Source organism: Haemaphysalis longicornis, unplaced genomic scaffold (genome assembly GCF_048455015.1).
Source record: "Haemaphysalis longicornis isolate Haplotype H1 unplaced genomic scaffold, Haemaphysalis longicornis Haplotype H1 scaffold_2, whole genome shotgun sequence".
NCBI classification, from domain to species: Eukaryota; Metazoa; Arthropoda; class Arachnida; order Ixodida; family Ixodidae; genus Haemaphysalis; species Haemaphysalis longicornis.
Genome location: NW_027526295.1, coordinates 65,433,937 through 65,455,611, shown reverse-complemented (window position 1 = coordinate 65,455,611; position 21,675 = coordinate 65,433,937). Strand labels below are relative to the sequence as shown.

Below are 21,675 nucleotides of genomic sequence, written 5' to 3'. Positions count from 1 at the left end.
TCCGTATTGTACATTTTGCTCCATGCTTTCCCATCAACCCAAATTTACAAGTATTCATTAGTGTGGGGCACATGTGGGCAACTATCAACTTGCCTTGGGCATTTTTCAATGTATTATCATTTCCTACCCTAATTACATCTGCTTTGCTTCGTTCCACATCGAAATGAAAGCAAATAAAGAGAGAGATAACTGTTGCAGCAATACCATTAATATTGTCGGGCTTCACCTTCAAAGCACACAAGTAGACTTAAATGCTTCGATTAATCTTAGGCACACTTCGTAGAAATTCAGGCGCACTTCGTATATACACACAAGGATTCCCCGCAGTGAAGGAATGAAACGCAAATTTCTGCAAGTCCACAGACATGCTTAAGAACAATAAGCTCAAAACATTCACAATAGCAGTAATATCCTACATATAGACAGGATTAGCTAATTATACACACACGGTCTGTTTTTGCTCTGTACATTAGTGGTGTGATGGCCTCAGCCTGATTAAAATAACGCGGTGTGTTCATATGTACAGCGTTGAGTAACAGTACACTCTGGTGCACACCACCGACAGCTCCAGCGGTTGCAATGATAGAGTTCGCATACATCCTGTGACACCATCGATCTGTCTACTAGCCAAGTGCTGGTGATTCTACTGGCAAGGCGGAGCTACTACTCTTTACCCTGGCCCTATGTATTTACAAGGGAGCACTCGATAGACAATTGGTTCCAAGGCCTTCGAAAGGCCTTTGAAACGTATAGCGCAGGTTTATTTGCCTCTGAATTGCTTCTGCTGAACTTTCATGATGGAAAGACTCCGTTGTTTTTGCCGCACAACACAGTTTCGCATCCAAGCACTTGTGAACAATTAGCTTTCTTGGGTTAAAACTGCAGCTTATATGCGTGGTTTGTGAATCTCAGCTGGTTTCGATCAACTTGCCTTGACCCTGTCTGTTTGTCACTTTTTTTTTTTTCGGGTCTCCAGGGAATAAAAAATGTAGAATTACCCGAGTGTCAAATTATCGAATGAGCAACAGAAACAACAAATTCACAATTCTTTTATGCAGACCTTAAGTTTGCGAAGAAGTCGGTGATGCAGATTTGTATTCTGGCAGATAACTAAGTGGAAAGCGCAAGTTTTTAAACGGGCGACACACCATGCAGAGCAAGAGTAAAGCACGGATTGTTTAAAAACAGTGTGGAAGACTAGACAAGGGAAGGTACAGACGACACAAGCACTGACGAACAACTGTGAGCATTTTAATTCGCAGAAAAATATACATCAAAAGTGAAGGGAAGAGAACAAAAAAAAAAACGAAATAAACTTTTGACATAAAAATGTGATTACAACAGATTATATAGTATGGCAACAATAATTTGCCGCGTGACAATTTCTAGATTAGTCATATTAGGTATGTGATCTCCTTATCTAGCAGCGACACAGACGGTTCACTAATGCAGACATTCCCTCGCCTGTTGATTTGGAAGGCTTCGAAGATCTCCCTCTCCACGCCTCCTGCAGATGCATCCCCCACTTCAGAGAATGTGCCCCCCTCACCATCACTGTGGGCGAAGGGGAATGCCGAATTATCCGAACTAACGGAGGCTGGACTAATGAGGTTTCGCTGCATTAAACCTTAGTTGTTATACCAGCGGCCGTCCTTGTGTCCCCTCACTCTGCCTTCAGTTCGGTCGCACTGGTTCCACCCAAGAATGTCACTTCAACACATCTAGCTTGCAACACTTTTGCAGTTTATTTCTCCCACATTGGGCTCTTTTCAACGTTTACGCTTCCAAGCCAACAATAACAATCACAAGGTGGGATGAGTGGCACTCGAGTGGGTGATTCTCAAGCACGTGCTCACTTACAACCTCGAACAAGGGCTGTCGTGACAACAACCGCAGCTTTGGCTGCACGACCACGCCCCCTAAGATGGAGGTCTGCGTAGCACACTTTCAATGTGTCGGCAGGTAGCCGGAACACCGTTACGAGGCACACATCAGTTCACCATCTGAGCTGGAGAGTATGGCTGGGCAGGCAACACTTAATTAAGGCACAGGAGCACATTCATTGCACATGAGATTCAAACTACATTTATACAGAGCTATGCACTATGATGGCATCACCAAGACCTTGCGTGAGCCCGCATTATTCCAGAATATTCCAGGTACTGACTTCGACAACAAAGAAATCACTGCTGTATTAATCAACTGCACCAAGAGAGCGAGGCTTTTGAAAGCGAAGCTTTGAACCTCTCACTGACCAAAACGCCAGTGAAAACCTCTCATACACCAAAACGCACTGGAGGAAAGCCAACTTTTTGTGACGATGATGATGATCACGGGTGAAGCGTAGACAAAATTAAAACGCTTCCACGCAAAGCCTGGCGGCAGCTCCATTAGGCCCCACCAGGTAAAGGTTGATGTGCAACAGGTTGATCGCGCTGTTGCAGGTGTACGAAGGCACAAAATATATAGGCCTAATGTCATCATCTGTGGTGAACACTGACAGCCGTTACCCACAGCTCGACGTACAATAAGAATGACGTTCATTTCATTCCTTAATCTCATTTTTTATTTTCTTAAGGACCGGGTTATTACATAATACCCATTATTACCCCTTAATAAGGGGTCATAATGGGTATTACATAGGGGGCCATACAGAAAAAAACACTTGAATGCATTAGTTTAAGGAACAAAGGTGACTACTGACATTTGCTATGAAGTTTGATGGGCAGGTGGTTGAAAAAATGGAGCAGGGAAGGTCGTTCCAATCTTTGGCTGCACGGGAAAAAAAAAAAAGAAGCGAAAAGGTAACAGTTCTGGTACGATAACGGGACACTTAAAGCGGATGGCCGGTGCAGTGTGAATTGTATGTCGGGGGCGAGGATGTAGGGGGCTACATTGAGGGAAGAATGAAAAATTTATGAAAGAGGGAAAGGGGGGCAACACGGCGGTGGCCAGAGAGTGGTGCTAACCCAGATTATGCTTTCAAGCAAGAAATGCTGGTGTAGTACAAGTACAGGGAACGAACAAATAGGGCAGCGTGATTTTGGACCGATTTAAGATAGTTGATGAGATATGTTTGGAACGGGTTCCATATGGGGGCCGCATATTCAAGTTTTGATCTGATGAGGGTCTGGTAGCAACTTTACGTGCTGGACGCATGGGGATGCCTACTAGGTGATGTTTTAGGAAGCCCCGTGTTTTGTTTGCGGATGAAACAGCGTTAGTAATATGCACATTCCAAGTAAGATCGCAAGACAATGTGACAGGCAGATATTTGTAGGATGACTGTGACTGTAAAGTGACGTTTGTGATGTGACATGAAAACAGATTCTTATGGTGGGAAAAGAAACCAAGTTTACACTTAGTTAAGAGATAGAGAAGCCATTTATCGCACCATTCTTGAATGCGGTTAAGGTCTTGCTGGAGGGTCACTTGGTCGTGAGCATTAGTTACTGTTCGACAGATTAAACAGTCATCAGCAAACATGTGGACTTTGCAGGATACGTTGATGGGTAAGTCGCTAATGTATATATGAATCCATCGTGAGAAAGCATTGCGTTCTACCATCGTCATCATTACGCGAAGGGGTGCACGATTTTTGATTAAGCTGACAAAAATAATCCTGTAAATTCTGATGTTGAACAACATCGGCTGTCAATGTTTCGATTTCACTGTGAACAATGAGGAGACACACGCTGCCTTGATAGTTACTGGAATGGCCAGTAGAACAATATGCAGAGAAAGGAAGATTACTATACTTCCTAAAGCGAAATTTTCGCGCAGCGTGAAATGCAGTCTTCTTGGTCACGGCACATAGCTGCTGCATCTCAGGAAGTGATCGCGTGATCAGTGAACACACGGCAGCATGCGCTACTCTGTCATTCTCTCGCAGCGCATCACCGCCACCGAGCATGTTGTTGCAAATCGTGTTTGAACCTCTCGTGCAAATGTCACGATGTTCGGATAAGGTACTATATGCATCACGCAGTGCGTGCTGGGCTCATGTGGCGCGGCCTTGGCATACTACTGCCCTCCCCCTCACACTTTTGCCATACTTTCATCCTCGCTTTCCTGCAGGCTCATATTCAATGGCGTCTTCGCTCTCACTCTCTCACTCACTCACTCAATTATCTCATGGCGCATCGCCACCGAGCATCGTGTCGCGCCGCCCCGGCACACCGCCCTCGCCCTCACATCTTTGCCACACTTTCCTCCTCCATTTTCCTTCTGTATTGGGTGTTCCCTTACAAAGGCGGGGAACAAACCTCAGTAGTGGACGCTTGAGTGCTGCACAGTAAAATGATTCTCAGTGGCCCCAGCTCATCTTTGATGCTACCAAATTGGCCACATACTAACTAGCCCACAAGCAAGCTCTTTTATACCAATACACTGATGGGACGAACAGACTGGGAGAAAAAAAAAAGCACAATAAATGTGAGAAGAAATATCGATGTGAAAGGCAAACAATGTTGTATACACACATCAGCAGGCCACTGTTTCTTCCTATTAATGAGATTCCGTGATCACGTCACAAGCTCCCCGAGTGAGCGTGTTTCTAACTCTTTGAGGCACACGATGATGATGATGATGGCATCAAGACGACATGCTGATGATTGATAACGAAATGATATGATAATGCCACTCACTGCATGAATGACAGCCTCTCCAAACCTTGTTGTCTAACAGATCTCCAATCTGAAACATAAATTTGTAACACAACTCTTCCTTCAGCCTTTGGAATCAAGATAACATGATAACAATGATGACAATGACAACACGATGACATGACCATGCCAGTTAATGCACACAGTTAATAATGCAGTTAATCCCAACCCTGTTCTCTAACGGGTCTCCAATCTGAAATGTAAATTTGTAACACAACTGTTCCCTCAGTCACGAGGAAGAACCTCAGTGGTGTACAAACTTGTCCATCTCATCAGCTGGCTTTCAGTTCTGCATCCAAGACTCGCGCTTTCAACTCCTTGACTTCATCTTGCAGGTGAGCGACTCTTGAAGTGAGGCGGCGACGGCACTGCTGCAGAGTCTTGATCTTCTTTTTGGCCCCTCTGTACAGGATGGAGTAGCGGGTAACTTCGCTACGGAGAAACGCTTTCTCCGGCGTCTCTTCCCTTTCAGGCGACTGTGAAATCGTGTTGGAAGAAGCAGAGGGCACACAGTCACCCAATCATCTGATCAAGCACTTTGCAGGTTCGCCACATTTAGTCCCAAAGGCAAAAATAGGTATAGCCTACTTTAATGGTACTCACAGCGGAGTCTATATTCAAGGCCTTACTGAGAAAAAAAAAGGACCACTAAGCTTTGTGAGCTGATCTATTCAGTTGCTATCTCGAAATAAAAAAATGGCGCAGATAAAAGTACATTTTTTTTCCACACTCGCCTTTCAGATAAGAAATGGACAGACAATGAAGGGATAATTTTGTTCATGCGTAAATGTTTCCAACAGTATTCCAACAATAATTACAACTAATGCTGTGTGATCATTGAACTTCCATATATGGAAGCAAATAGCACCAATTGGAAAATTCTATTAAATTTTCAATGTATTTCGAAGTTCAAAAACACAAAGGGTTGTGGATACATAAAATTGTGCGCGGTTGAAAACGGTAAGGCCCCTCCCTCTAAAAACACGCATATATATATATATATATTTTCAATGATTCAGAACTAGTTGGGCCCTGAATCTATGAATCAATCACCACGGATGTACGATCAATCACCACAAAGGTGCACCGGCATTCCCTGTTACTGGTGACAGGCTTTTCCGCACTGCACTGCTGACGTGCGGCAGAACGAACCGTGGCATCCACAAGCAGACATATGGGAGAGAGAGGGGAGAATCAATCAGGCTGTTTGTCCGCTTTTTGCACTATTAGCTAAAGAAAACCATGGACCGGTCACCAACTAACCCAAATCCACACCTTACTAAATAAGAGGGAGGCGTTTTTTTTTGGGGGGGGGGGGGGGGGGGGGAGTTCCTCTTATTACATTGGCACACTGGGACAACTCCGCCCTCGTGCTTCTCTTTTCGCATCGTCTTAACGCAGTTGCACTCAAGCTGCCCTGGTAAAGCCTAGCTATGTACTGACACAGTCCCTAGTTTTGTAATCAAACAATGCGCAAAGAGTATCTTTATATTTGTGATGTTTCCTGCTTTATAGGACACCTGCACCACAAGAATGCCAACCGTACTGCTAAACTTAAATCCCATTTCAGTGATTCTTGTGCGCAGGTTTCAAGTGCGTTTCGAAAATAAAATACACGCACGGTTTGTACAGGGAACAATATATGTGCCAATAAAGGGTTGGAAAGCGGGGGCCATCGCACCGTCAGGGTACCGTATTTTCGCGTGTATAACCCCCCCTGCATATAACCCGCACCCCCACTTTCCGCCGACGAATAAAAAATATATATATCCCCGCGTATCGCCCGCGTATTTTATGCATAAAAGAATGGACGAAAGTTACTAATTCAAGCAACATTACACATTTGTTTATGCAAAAGAGCTTACCTAGCTGACTACGCAACTAGATGACCTGCCACACACATTTTTTTCAGTTGGTATATTGTTGAGCTGTGTGTGTGCAACATAAGCACTGTCAATGGGATAACAGTGGCTTAGTCGCTATTACTGATGGAGGGGCATTACGGCCCAACGTATATTGCGGTGAAGCTGCACCAAAGGAAATGCATCGCACATAATCCGCACCTCTACTTCACCCTTGAACATTTCAAATTTTTGGTGCGGGTTATACGCGCACAAATATGGTATGTCCGAGAGGGTTTTAAATCAGGTTAATTTTTCATGCCTTGCATTTTTCCATACACCAAGTTTTTTTTTTAAGAGCGAAGAAGCTGTTCAGCAAATTGTAAGTTTTCGTGTTTGCAGTTTAAAAATACCAGGAAAATGCCGAGCGCTCGTGTGTGCATGCATCGCGGCGACAGCCCAGCCTCCCCGGCGCACGCTTGTCAAGCCAAGCATGCCCATTTATGGAGTTCGGCCAAGATTGGCAAAAACAAATCCTCCAGCGTTCGCCGTAATTGTGGCAACATTTGCTGAGAATGAGAAAGACGCATCATAGCGTACGCCTCTCCAAGGTGATGTCCAATGATTATCACTTCCATAAAAATTAAAGAAGCTCACACTTATGGCAACAATGATGGAGTAAAGGTCGTTTTGGCACTGAAGAACCAAATCGGCAGCAATTCTGGACTTAACACCTTCGTGATGGTCATGAAGGTTGTGTGCAGCTTTGGTTCGTTCAAGTCTTATGCGTTAGTGTGAGCTTCCTTCATTTTATTTTTCCTACAGCTGACAAAAAAGTTCGCAGAACTACCATTTACATTTATTTTTCACAAGGGAGTTGTATTAAGGGCACAGGGTAAGGCGAAATTTTGAAAAAAATACTTTTTCTTTTTCTTCACAATTAGGGAAGTGCAGTCCCTTGTGCACATTTTCCATATTCAGACTTGCCTTAAAAAGCCTTACTTCTCGCTAAAAAAACAGTGTTCCTGTAAGCAAGTTGTAAGTGCCCACATCCTCTTTAAGAATGTTCTCAGTGTTTGTTGCCATTTTTTTTATCAAAAAACTTCTAGTTCCAGATCAAGACGCTTTTCTGGAACCAGCTGTATTAAGAAATTGCTTAGCAACCATTGCATAGCTGATTTTTCAGCGAGGGCAATGCAAAGACCCTGTTGCACGTTTTTTCCACATTTGTCCTTCGAAGCCGCGCACGAAAAACATCTTTTTTGGGCTTCACACTCTCATGATTGCAAAATTGGATGCTGTTCTTTCATTAAATGATGATAGCAACGCATGAACCAGCATTTTGAAATCATTCAGGCCAAAACCAGAGCGCAACACCACCATCAAGTGGCTTAAAAAGGTTGCCCACAATGAAATACTTTGTGAACAGATCTGTACGATGGTGCACAAAAATTGTCAAGGAAGGGCAGACGACCGGCTGAAAAGCAAAAAAAAATGACTTCGATGGTGATTACATCGAAGTCATACTGTTCATGCTTTACATGGCAGGGTTAGAAAAGAAAATGGAAGAAAGTCAAGTAGGGTTTAGCCTAACCCATATGCTGCAAGGCGAAGTGGTACAACAGCATATTCCGGGAATGTTATACGCAGACGACATTGTTCTTTTAGCTGATAACCAAACCGATATGCAGCGGCTAATAAATATTTGCGGCCAGGAAGCCACTGACCTCGGATGAAATTTCAGTGCAGAAAAATCAGGAATAATGGTTTTCAATGACGCTACCACCGACGTAGTGTCTATCCAGCAAGGCGAATTACCTAGAGTGAAGGAATATAAATATTTGGGAGTGTGGATAAACGAAGGGGATAACTACTTAAGTACTCACGAGGAGCAACTTAAGGTTAAGGGAAAGCGAAACGCAGCTATAATGAAGCATAGAGCTCTGTGGGGGTATAACAAATATGAAGTAGTAAGAGGAATGTGGAAAGGAGTAATGGTTCCGGGTCTCACGTTTGCGAATGCTGTACTCTGCTTAAAATCAGACGTTTTATCAGGCCTTGAAGTAAACCAGAGAACGGTAGGACGTTTGGCCTTAGGCGCGCATAGAAGAACAACTAACGAAGCAGTTCAGGGAAATATGGGCTGGGCGTCGTTTGAAGTTAGAGAAGCTCAGAGTAAAATATGCTTTGAGATGAGGTTGAGGGCAATGGATCAACGAAGGTGGGCAACTAAGGATTTTAGGTACCTATACTTGAAAAGCGTGGACACGCAGTGGTTAAGAAAGACTAGAAGGCTAACGATGAAATACGGAAAGAACAGTGGGGAATCCAAAACAGCCAAGGTAACCAAAAAAGAGGCAAGGCAGATTGAAACGAATAAATGGAGGGAAAAAATGGAAGCTAAAACGTCGTTAGAGATGTACAGGGCTGAGAAGATGAACATCAGAAAGGAAAATTTCTACGATAATTCCCAGGGCAGTGCTTTGCTTTTTGAGGCTAGAGCAGGTTGCCTGCGAACTAAGAGTTTTGTGGGGAAGTATTCACAAAATGATGGGGTATGCGTGGTCTGCGGAAAAGAAACAGAAACTATGCGGCACATCATGTTAGAATGTGAGGGTATCCATCCAAATCTACATGAAGGGAATATTGGGCTTTCAGAAGCCCTAGGATTTAAGGGTATCACAGAGGAAGTTACGTTCAAGGCTGTCAAGGGGACGAAAAGAAGATTAGAATGCTGGTGGACGAAAAGCAGAGAGGGGAATATTGCCTAGGACAGTTACCACCTGTAACAGGAAAAAAAAAAAAGTATTTTGTGCCTAATAAGCTTTTTGTGCCTGCCCTAAGCAGCGCTAGTATTAAACCAAAAGTGTAAAACATATGTATATTAGTCCTTTTTGGTAAGATGACATGTCATCACCCCGATACAAAGGGGAAACCAATAGAAATCATCAAATCATCATCATCAACGAAGCTGGTGCTTTTTAAATAAATGGCTCCAGTGGTGTTTTTGGCAAAAAAGCATTGTTTTTCACCTGTTTTTTACTTTAAACTCAATTATCTACAAACAATGTTTTTTTATTACATAGGTACCATTATTTCCTATACCTTCCATGTCAACGAGCTGATTTTTTTCCGCTGTCATCTATGTAACTTGTCACACCTTCTGTACTAGAATTGAAAATATGCACGCAGCAGTGTTTTTGTTACACAACTTTTAATACTGCAATAATGCCAAAATTTAGGTACTAACGAACAAAAAATGATAAAAAACTGAGCTTTTTAAGGATTTTTATATTTCTAGTACAGTTAAAAGAGCACAAAATTTGAAAGAAAATGATATATACGTTATGTAGATACCTTTATTAGATGCCGAGAAAAATGTACCTCAAAATGGCCAAAAATGCATGGGAAGTATAGGGACTACCCTGTGCCCTTAACCATATAGCCTGTGAGCATAAATAGCCATACCATATTTAAACAAATACACTGAAACACTCTTGGTTGAGTTCACCGCAAGAGACGAAAGCTGCCTCATGAAAAATCTACTACCATCAATAAAGGTATTGTATTTATTCGATTATAAGGCGGTCACGTTATACGGAGAGGTTGCAGTTTGGAGAGTTAAAAAAATTGCCACATATATATATATATATATATATATATATATATATATATATATATATATATATATATATATATATATATATATATATATATATACATATATATACATACGAGTGTGTCGAACCAAAAAAAAAATACCGGTTCGGGAGCTTGAACCCTGATATATACACATACAGTACAACCTCGTTACAACAGACCATGATAGTGATCATGATTTCAGTCTGCTATAAAAGAAGTATGAACAATCCAAATACTGTTACTACAGACTTTTATGGAATCATGGATAAAGTCTGTTATAACAAAAGTTTGGACTTTTCAACTGTTAAAAACAAAAAAAAAACTATGCTGGTCATTTCTCAAGATTCAGTTACAAATTAAACAGGTTGGTATTTTAGGCCAACAAACCTTCAGGATGAATTGGGTTTTTCAGCAGTTTCATCCTCTTGTGACACTATGAAGCACGTCACAAAATGACAAGCATGACTCTTACATTTGCTGGGCTCCTGTAGTATGGCACCCCGTCAAACTTTTGATTCACTCATACTATTATTTCTCTGTTTCACGTCTTCAACCTACACTTGCATTTCCATTGTCTTCACATGAATATAAATGAAACGCAAGTAAAGATCTTATTGCTAAGCTTGGAAATTTAGCCATCTATAATATATGAGGGCATACATTTTTTTGTTTTAATGAAGGTAACTTTCATATAATGATCTTATCTGTTGCACTATAGCACTGAAATTCTAAATCCTATTACTTGATTCCCAGGACATCACACCTATGCATACTGCAAGTGGATTCAAGAAGTTTCACTTCTACTAATTCACAATTATTTTTAAATGTTTCAAATTGCTTTCATTTGATCACAACTGTGAGGTAGCAACACAAAAACTGAAAACATACGTAACAAATGAATGGTAGCCTGCACTTGAAAAGTCTACTGTAGAGATGCAAAGGTGGACTTGTTAACCTTTCAAACTGGTCTGTTATATCCGAATGTATGTTGTAACAGAATCTGCAGTAAAGGGAGTTTAATCAATGGCACAGATAGGAAGACCAACCAAGCATTGCAAATCAGTCTGTTGTATACAAATATCTGTTGTAAGCAGACCTGTTGTAACGAGTTATACATACATACATGCATACATACATACTGAGCTTTGAATATAAGGTGGGGGTATGACTTTGAGACTACGGATTTTGGAAAAAAGAACTTTGCCTTACATTCGAATAAATACGGTAAGTCCAGCAGGATAGCTTCTCTGAGGTTGTTTTATGCCATGGAAAAATTGTGAAGAACATTTTAAACGGGCCTCATGATTTTTCTACAGGCTAGTTACGAAGCACGCTTGAGAAATTTGCAATTTCATTTTTCTACTGCAAACTGCTAAATATACACTTTGATTCGCAACCAAGAAAAATCATTCACTTTGAAGGCTAACATCACTAATCGCACACCCCTAACTACAACGTGTGACTTCTCACCCTGCCATGGCTTGTTGGTGTTGCAGCATCAGAGTCTTCCGTGTGTGCTGAAGGCCCTGGAGAAGCCTCCCTGGATTCACCATTTTTCTCAGGACTTGGTGACTGGACGGGGCACACAAGAACGATCTTTCAGAAATTGACTTTATGCAAAGTGCACCAAGACAAAACTCCATTAACAGCAGTAATGGTGGGAGCAAACTCTGAGCTGCAACAGCTAAAGGCAAAAAACCCAGTCTTCTAGCGTTACAGGTATTTGCATGGCAGCAGAGAATATTGGAGGCAACAGAAAGGTGCGGTTCAATACTGCCACATTCAGTGTCATGTATGACTGCATATATACAGTTGAACCCCTTTATAAAAGACATGTACCGGGGAACAGTTTCTGTTTCTTATAGATGGTATTCGTTGAAAAGTTTAGCAATCAATTTCTTCGCTTGGCAACACTGGAAACGGCCACAGACATGGCCAATGCGCCACGGACACGGCGCAGCCTGGGCCACTGTGGCCGCACGCCGAAGAAAAAAAAGACACCGGCGTGCATCATCTGCTCCATTCCAATCCGATTCTAAACTGTGGAGCCAACAAAGATGTTATTAATCACACTCACAGTGAACTCGACACAATACTTTGTGTTCGGCGAAGAGTTCGTAACGTGAAACACTGTCATGTGTTTCACAGTCGTGCTTAGCACGGACAAGTGCCGCCATCCTGCGGAGCCCGACGCAAAGAGCAACGGCGCGCCGCCAGACGCCGATCGCGGAGGCCGTTGGCGCACTGACACGGTTGCATGGAGGAGAAGAGGGGTGCCTGATCTGCGGGCCGTGCGCACAACGTCGCCTAGCAACAGACGCTTGGCCACAGATATGGCGCCGCACTCGCGTGGTTGCCTGCATGCATTCCATGCCATTGAATACCGAGGATATGAGAGGTCACTTATAAGCAGGGCACTATGTTTTCACTAACTGATCAGTGAGGGCACCGTACGATTAAAATAAGCACAAAAGTTGCTACACCACGTTGAGAAACTTTATTACAATTGATGTTTTACCCCCAGAATATATAAAATAAGTCTGAATCTTTGCTTGCTTCATGGCTGTATTTACACTGTTTTTCACAACAGCTTCTTTAAGCTTTCTCTTTTTTCACTGCCGTGGAAGAATCGCAGACGTTGAGTTCACAAGCCCGATGAATAGCCAGAGCGCGCAGCTTCTTCCACTGCGTGCTCTGGCTATTCATCATGCTTGCATGGCGGTAAGCTTTAACCACTTCTGTGCATTGCATTTCGATTGCTGGGGCCTCTCATCGTCGTTCCTCAGTGTGTTTACTCAACTGTGCACATCTGTCGTCCCCCTTTGATTCCACAAAGGACGCAAGTGCAGTTAGTGACTGGTGGCACCGCATCCAAAGTTAAAATGCCTGTTACAGGCAAGATTGTTGACCACAATTCAAGGACAACTTGTCCTTTGCAACCAACCCTTTTCTAAATCCGATGTCTGTTATAATGGAGGTTAGTTTAATGGTAAAGATGGGGTGGCCATCCATGTGGGTGAATAGTGTCTCTTACACCCGATTGTCTCTTACATCCATGCCGCTTCTAACGAAGTTCAACTGTACCTCCACACCTGAATTCACACTCTCAGTTGCACAATGCTGATCACGTTCACAAGCAAAATGTGCTCATCCCTCTAACTGCCTCCATTACACTCACCACGTTGGCTACGCAGAGAAGGGCAATAAGCTTGGCATTCAGTTCCTGTAATGTAACGTGGTTTACAGCAAGGACTGCACAGTGCATCTCGGTCACACATTCATTCTGAATTGCTTGCCACTGTGGTTTAGAAATACAGTTAAACCTGGATGTAACGAACCTTTATGCAACGAATTCCTGGATTTAACGAAGTTTTGCAATTCCCCATTGAAACCTATGTGTTTGTGACCTCTATGTAATGAAGGCGTTGTCGCGGTTAACCTTGATACAGAAAATTCGCTACGCTGATGATCCACTGTTTTCCGCACTTTTTCTAAGAAATCGGCCAAGAAATCCAATTTAGCGAACTTCGCCCGCACCGCAAACTTTCATGCATTTCCAGTGTGGGTGTGCGATGTTGGTTCGGTGCTAAACCTGCCTGTCGGTGCGAAGTCGCACGTCTCCACTGCTATCTGCGGTGCCGATTCGTCGGCGACGAGTTCTGCGGCAAGAGAACAAAAATTTTTTGCCTTTCAAGGCGTGCTGGCAATTTTAAATGCCGACTTGGCTGGCGAAAAGGAAGAAAGAATGTCGTGGCCCGGTACAGCATCCCAACTAGCACCCTCACACAAATTTTGAGTGCGGCAAAGAGCATCCAGTCCCCGAAAAGGCATAAAGTTGGTCCTTGTAAGGCATCGAAACATGTCAGAAGGCAAAAGTGATGTTTAAGCTACGTTTGTGAATACAGGGGTAAGTGACCTCACTTCTTTGGAGTGCCGTGTAGCGACTAAGTTCATGGGAAAGCACAGGAGGTGCAAATCACGAAGTTTATCACTGTGAAATAAACCCTTTCAGGGTAAGTTCACCGTCACTGACGTCTAGCAATTTGGTTTCGTTTCTGATTCTTTCGCATGAGCCTCAACTCAAAACCTGCATGTAATGAAAAATTGCTCATTTCTGTCAACTTCATTAGACACAGGTTTAACTTTATGCCGTGCCGTAACGTATTCGTGACCTTGGTCAGTATATGGCCGCTTTTAGGGAGCAAAACCCCTTAGGGACGGGGGCTGCTGGCATCCCTGCCGTCGTCATTGTAATCGTCATTCGTCTTATGATGTAGTCACAGAACTAAAACACTGGGAAACGCGTTCGCACCTCGCGCTGGAATGCAACGCGTGCTACAAAAACACCGGGACACTCATTTACGCCTCAAGCTGGAGCGCTTCGTAACTTGTATTAAAAAAAACATGGGGCGCTCGTTCACACCTTGCGCTAGAGAGCTTCAAGCTTCAAAGACAAGAGTCTTTTTTCAGCAAAGCTGTATACCTCTACCCCCCAATGGTTTCATCTCCATCGGCAAAAACGTCAAGGCGTCAAGAATACACTTATACATTGAATTCGATAATAACGTGCCCTGCATATTTGGGCAAGGGACAGGGACAGTGAACAGACAAAACCATATGATGGTGCGCAAACTAGCAACTGGTTTATTGAAAGCGTTATCGTTATTTATAAGCAATCGATGGTGAGTGTACATTAGTAGGGTAAACATGATATCTTCGTGCGCGTGCGCTCATGTGCAATTGGACTTTTCTTTCAACATTTTTATCTCTTTTTCTGTGGGCGCTATTTTCCACTGTCCCTGTCCCTCGTCCAAATATGCAGCGCACATTATTATCGAATTCAAGACTATACCAACTAGCCCCTAAACATGCCTTTATTAACACTTATACACTGCATGCCTTGCCCCTACCCTACCCCCCCCCCCCCAGGTTTCACATTAGTGGAGATGGCCCTGGATTTTTTTTTTTTTCAAAGAAGAAAAAGCTGTTGCCTAGTGCACCAATATTTTTTTCCAGCAGGACGCACTATGCGATATGAAATTATGTCAAGGTTCACCCAGGAATGGGGTTACAAGTGAGGGAATAGTACAAAATATTTGAGTGACATGGCGAAAAATTCAGCGGTAAACAATGGATTTTGATAGCGCAGGGTTGGAGCTGTCAGAGGACTATGGCAGAGCCCTTTGTACTGCAGTGGACATAGATAGGCTGGTGGTGACAATTGTGATGTCAAAATTTATAATTGTGAACTGCCTCAATAACTGCCACAAATAACAGTGAGGGGGTGCTACATGACAAAGTGCTTCACCTCATACAAGTGAAAAGCTGGCCCATTTATGACACTTATTACTACTATGCATACTTCGAATGCGACTTCTCCCACTTAATAGCTCATCATCATCATCCTGGTTGTGTACACTACAGGAGGAAGGCCCCTCCCAAAGATTTCCAGCCACATCTATCTTCAGTTTGTGGAGTCCGTTCTTTGCCCCTAAATGTTTGTGGTTCATTCCTTCATCAAGTCCTTGACGTGTCTTGTACAAAACTAGAGAACTTTAAATTTTTGGTGGTCTAACGTGCCAAAGGTACAGTCTTTGTCAAAATTTTGTGGGCCACGGCGACCGTGGCTGGAGCAGGCGCGCGGCCGAGCAGGGGCGCTGCGCTTGCCACTGCCGGCTGGTTGCGCGGATAAAGAGAGCGAGGGGAAATTTTTGCTCTTGCTTTTGTAGTGCGTCCGGTGCGACATGTGCTGCGCAAAGTGCCTGCGCTGAAGCGAAGTGTGCCCAGGCGCGCCGGCTCTGAGAAACCGGCCTCGCTGCACTTATCGTGCTACGAAAGGAAGCGAGAAAGTTCCCCTCACTCTCTTTAGCTGCGTAACCAGCCGGCAGTGGCAAGCGCAGCGCCCCTGCTCGGCCGCGCGTCTGCTCCGGCCCCGGTCGCCGTGGCCCACAAAATTTTGACAAAGACTGTACATCTGGGCTATCAGGCCTCATTCGGAGCGCTCCGTATATAATGGAGGGCTACAAATTAGCTTTTACCACCTGGGGATGTCTAACGTGCGCTGAAACCTCGACACAGGCCTTTCGCTTCCCACCTCCATTCGAAAAGCAGCCATCGCGGCCGTGATGAAACCCACATCCTTGGGCTCAGCAACACAACTTGATTTGATTGATTGATTGATTATCAGCTTTAACGCGCCGACACAACGCAGGCAACGAGGCATGCCACAGTGGAGGGCTCCGGAGTAATTTTGACCACCTGGGCATCTTTAACGCGCGTCGAAATCACGTACACACGCGCGTTTTTGCTTTTCGCCTCGACCAGAAAGGCGGCCACGGCGGCCGGGAATCAAGCCCATTGGCGGATCCAGCGGGGGGGGGTCCGGATGTCTTGACCCCCCCCCCTCAATTTGGGAATTTGTACCCCCTAGGAAGATGACCCCTCAGGTCATAGAAAAAGTCTAGTTGAATATTTTTTTCTATTTCTTGTATTTGTGGTTTGAAATATTTCAGTGAATAAAAAAAAGACTACTATCCTCATTCTCCTTTTTATCATCATCATCATCATCATCACTGGTAGAAGCTGACTCCCCCTTCAGAAAAAACCTGGATCCGCCCCTGATCAAGCCCGCATCCTCGTGCTCAGCAACACAACTCCTTAGCCAGTGCGGCACTGCAATGGGTCCAAAGCCGGAGAAAAATGTAAAAATGCAAGGATGTAAAAATTGAGTCACCGGTGATGGTGATATACAGAGCACGAGATCTCCCGACGCTTCTGGCGATTGGGTAGACGAATCTGTAGGTTGGGCCGACACTTCTGGCGATTGGGTAGACGAATCTGTAGGTGGGGCAGCAGGAACATAAAACACCTCCACGCATTCTTCCTCTTGTGTCACGTCTTGCAGTGAAGCTACCTGCAGGTGGGAAATGTGAGGGCCACTTCACTGTAGCTGCGAAAGGGACGTGACAGCATGAACAGCTTTTGGCTGAAGGCGGCTGAGCACATTAAGCCTACCTGTACCACTTCGTACAGCAGCACTTCAGTGGGGCCACATTCAGCGAGTGTGGCGGCGGCACTCTCTGTGGGGGCCACCTGCGGTTGGGACAGAGCACTGATTAATTGTTGTATACCGTATTTATTAGAGTATAAAGCAAGGTTTTTTTCCACAATCCATAGTCTCAAAGTTATACCCCGCCTTATAAGCTCACCATATACATATATATATATATATATATATATATATATATATATGTGTATTGAACATCGGTGATTTAATACATTTTGGCCCCTTCTGATGCCCTGCTTCCACCAAAAGGGCCTTCGATCACCTTTCAGTGCATTTCGGCTGTTGAGACAAACTGAACAGAACAAACGTTTAGACAATGAGGGTTATCCGGCAAAGTCTAGAATAGGTCCCAACGTATTAGTCACTCAAACACACCACCGTACAGTGATATCTACCCGCACAAATCGAAATTTGCCTTGCTCATTTTAATATCCTGCACATGATGCCGTACGAATAGCGTCAAGGCCTTCAAGCAACGCCGTCGGTTTAAAGTATAATGCTTCAGTAGTTAACAGGAGCTTGAGATTTCATGCAGAGTGGTAGGAAGTGTGTATGACGGTGTGTAATATGCACAGGAATGTAAAGAGGCAGGGAAACTGGTAAAACATGGTTTGCAGAGAACGCCTGTTCTAGATCGTTCATATTATTTGAATAATTTACCTATAGGTAAATTGTTCAAATTATTCAAAAAAGCTAAACTATGCAAGTTTATAAACTTGCATACTTTAGCTTTTTTGAAGACAGGGGTCAACTGCTGTCACTCTCTCGCACCAAAGCGAACGAATAAAATTTGTAACGCAGTCTTCTACTTCTCGAAATTCTGGCATTTTTTCCCGGAAGGTATTTAAAAAGTACTTACAAACATCGCCTTGCTAAAATGGCGACTTTTGTGGCTCCTTTTCAAACATTAACTTTAAGGTGGAGACATTTTTTGGCTACGTTTGGCAATTTCCCGGCGACTTGAACTTCTGAGGACCTGGCAACCCTGCTTAGATTCTACTTTTTATGCCTAGGCATCGCGCTCCTCCATGGCGCCGTCTCCTAGCTTTTTTCTTCCTCCATGGCTCTACCAATCCCATTTCACCATTGCCAATTTGTGACGTCACAAACTAGTGTGGGAAGGCGCGCGGGGCTGGGACACCGGGGGTCAAATTCTGCTCATCTGAAGCGCTTCGGACAATCGCGACGTCAAAATGACGTGAAAAATCGCCACCGCCCCGCCCTCAGAAATCGTGGGTAGAACGTCAAGGCGAAGCCAGCCAATAGGAAGCGGCCCTCATCCCGGAAGTGCGTGTCACCATTGTGCAAACGCCTTAGGGGACAATCTCATAACTTTCAATTGCTGCTACAGCGAAATGAAATTGCTTAGATATAACAAAACCTTTTCTGTTTATGTATTTCCATGGGCAGTGCCCTCGCTTTTAGTGCTAGTTGAACGTGTTTAAGCGCATTTATTTTCTTACTTTGTTCAGTTATGAGGTACGACGGAGCGCTGCGCGCAGTACAGCTGTTTTTAAAAAGGGTATATTGGAACGCTGAGTACAGTCACTGGACAAAGATGTCGTCCCACAAGGGTGTTCTGCTGGGATGAAGAGCGACGTAAACGGTAGTGCACTTTAGAGCAACTCCAAAAGGCCAAGGCTAAGAAGAGCTACCTCGATGTTTTCTTTACGGGCAAGACTCACAAGCCAGAGTGCCCACCGAGAGTGATTACATCTGAGAGAGGAACCTGGCAAAATAAGGTCAGCACGTATCTTCACCGCATTCTCACCAAGCTTACCCTGCAGGACCCTTTCTTGGTGCGTAGCTCTACCGAACTTGTGCAAGCTCTGGCGGAAGGCGAGTTGGCGTCTGTAAATAATGGTTTCTCAATTGATGTGCAAAATCTCTTTTATTCTGTACCCCAGCAGGGCTTGTTTAGAGCAGTGCGTGAAACAATAGAGGCGTCGGGTGAAGTTGAATTCCAGAACAGTGCTGGCATGAGCACCGAGCAGTTTTTAGAGATTTTAGAAGTGTACCTCAAGTCCACCATTGTGTGTTTTAATGATTCATTCTACGTTCAAAAAGATGGTATTTGCATTGGTTCGTCTGTTGCCCCGGTTTTGTGTGACATTTACCCAGCGTATAGTGACAAGTGCATTGACGCAAAAATCACCATTTGTAATTTTAATGTGGTCAGAATTTTTAGATATGTGGACGACTACCTCGTGCTTTTAAATTTGACTGATTCTAACCTTGACGTTGCTGTGGAGGATGTGACTAACGCCTTTGTATCTGAATCTGGCGGGCTGGACTTCGCCAGAGAAATGCCTCAGGGGAATACAATACAATTTTTGGACCTCAAACTCACTTTCGCAAAGGATCACACGTGCTGGATGTACTACCCAAGAATGAAAAAAAGCCTTCTGCCTTACGACAGCGCGCATTCCAAGCTGATAAAGAGGGGAATAGCCACTACATGTCTTAATTCGGCGTTAGCGAAATCTTGCGAGCACAATCTGACTGCAAGTTTTAACAATCAGATCAGCCGCTTGGAAGCCGCCCGATTTCCTCCCACCGTTACCACAAGTGTGTGTGAAAGCATCCTCCAGAAGATGAAACACGGCATAAAAGTGCAGGAAGAGAAAGAAAAAATGAAAACGCACGTAATACCGTACATCCACAGGCTTTCGCACAACGTCAAGAAGGTCGCGTCCAGGTATAAAGTGCGCGTTGTGTGTTCCACCCCGTGCAAACTGGCTAAAGTTTGCCCTATGATAGCCAATAAGATACCGGAGTCATGCTCAAAAAAGCACGCCACGCTACACACCGAGTGTGTTAGCAACGTCATTTACAGCATCCCCTTGAAATGCAAAAGGGTGTATATCGGCCAGACTGGACGTTGCTTCAACGAACGTGCCAGAGAACACCGGTTGGCCGTCAGCAGCAACTTGGGAGGGCACCTTGCAGACCACTGCAAGCGCTGTGGGTGTGAGCCACTCCTGGATAAGACGACCTTTCTGAGGAGAGCAAGAAACAAAATGGAGAGGGAGGTGATCGAGGCGGTTTTTATCAAAAGAGCCGGCGACAAGTGTGTTAGCACGCCGTCACTAGCGTTAAGTGAAAAAGAAATGTCATTTTTAAACCACAGCGTGTAGTTTAGCACGCGCAGCTGTGCTTCCCTCTTTTCGGTTTGGTCTGCCCCTGGATTGCACGCATGCGCTTTTGGACCATCTTGATTACCCTTGAGGCTGACGTAGATTTGTTGTCATTCTTTCAGCAGTGTTGTACTTATCCATTTTAGCCATTGTCACCACCTTTTACACTTGTTAACATGATTATACCTAGGTTGATTTTTTGGTTTTTTTGTTGTTGTTTCTGCTTAGATAAGACTTGTATAAATTTCGCGTGGTTTGCTTCAAATAAACAGTTGGAAGTTGGCGCCTGTATATGTCTTACATCGTTGCTGACGGTCGCTTACGCGTCTGAAACTGTCGGCAACGCTAAAATCGCAAAAACAGACGGCATAAGCTCAGCCCATAGTAAAAACTGGCTCAGCCGTCTTGCTTTTCGGTGTGCTTCCAACCACGCCGGATTTGGACCAGTTTGAACACTCCTTCGCGGGAGCTACCAGACCGGGTGACGTTTTCGCTCCACGCCAATCGCGTGAGACACCACCGGAGATCGACCCCGCCGGAAGGTCAATAAGCAATTGCTGCTCCATGCCGCTGTAGTAATTTACACTTGTTCCTGCACCTTCGTGTCCCTTCATTAACTGGGAACTCGAGCTATGGGGGAGGGACGTCCGAAAGTAACGTTTCAACGCATCCAACTAGATAAGTAGCGCCGAGAAGCTAGCTGTCTTAGCAGGAGGCAAAGGATTGAGGCATCGCGCACAAGATACGAACCTCGGTATCCACATTAAGCGACGGTACAGCCTTGGGCCGCAGGCGACTCTCTCCTCTTACGCCGGCCATGAAATCGCTGTGCTTGAAATGGAAACTGCACACGATGCTGCTCTTGCTAGGCGACCACGCTTCACGGCAGATTCCTCGAAGCCAGCTTTCTTTCAGGACTGGATCCCTTGGAAACCTAAGCATGATGATGTAATATCAAAGCGCAAATTAATTACTTACACGCGCACCCGATTGCAGGCGCAGGTACTACGTAGATCAAGCTTTTAAACGGAAAACGAAAGTCGACTATGCCCACCGATGCATTGTCAGACCCGGAAGTTTTGGTCCGTCATTTCGATTCTTGCACTGCGGAACACAACACTTCATCACGTCCAACGGGAAAAACCACAGAACAGAAAAACTGGACACTGTGCCCACTGTGCCCGCGCTATCGCCTTCGCTTGATGGCGTTCATAGCAGTAGTCAAAGCCCGCGCGCAGCCGATTGCAACCGTGAGTGCAATTTTGTCCGACATTCAAAGTTCACTTTTCAAAAAGACTTGTTGTGATCGGATCAAACATTTAAAT

The 21,675-nt window shown here is 44.4% G+C and overlaps 2 protein-coding genes across 2 annotated transcripts in view; both read right to left on the bottom strand.

The window, feature by feature from the left end:
• The window catches only part of LOC144168946 (uncharacterized), an 81,874-nt gene that overhangs the window by 36,483 nt on the left and 23,716 nt on the right, over positions 1-21,675 (bottom strand). The gene's annotated exons all lie outside the window — the stretch shown is intronic.
• Positions 4,582-21,614, bottom strand: LOC144168944 (uncharacterized). The gene is made up of 6 exons (XM_077697942.1): positions 21,405-21,614; positions 21,101-21,284; positions 17,162-17,239; positions 16,881-17,060; positions 11,618-11,719; positions 4,582-5,140 (listed from the first exon to the last, which is right to left on the bottom strand). Exons 1-6 carry the CDS (start codon positions 21,473-21,475, stop codon positions 4,937-4,939), a joined length of 819 nt encoding a protein of 272 aa, XP_077554068.1. The 5' UTR covers positions 21,476-21,614; the 3' UTR covers positions 4,582-4,936.

What these genes read in the sequence shown, in the direction of transcription:
- LOC144168944 (XM_077697942.1), bottom strand. Translation starts at nt 21,475, where the DNA reads ATGAAGTGTTGTGTTCCGCAGTGCAAGAATCGAAATGACGGACCAAAA. An exon ending in CCGGGTCTGACAATGCATCG is followed by an intron (nt 21,285 to 21,404) that starts GTGGGCATAGTC and finishes CATCATGCTTAG; the next exon opens with GTTTCCAAGGGATCCAGTCC. An exon ending in TCTGTATATCACCATCACCG is followed by an intron (nt 11,720 to 16,880) that starts GTGACTCAATTT and finishes TGCCCCGTCCAG; the next exon opens with TCACCAAGTCCTGAGAAAAA.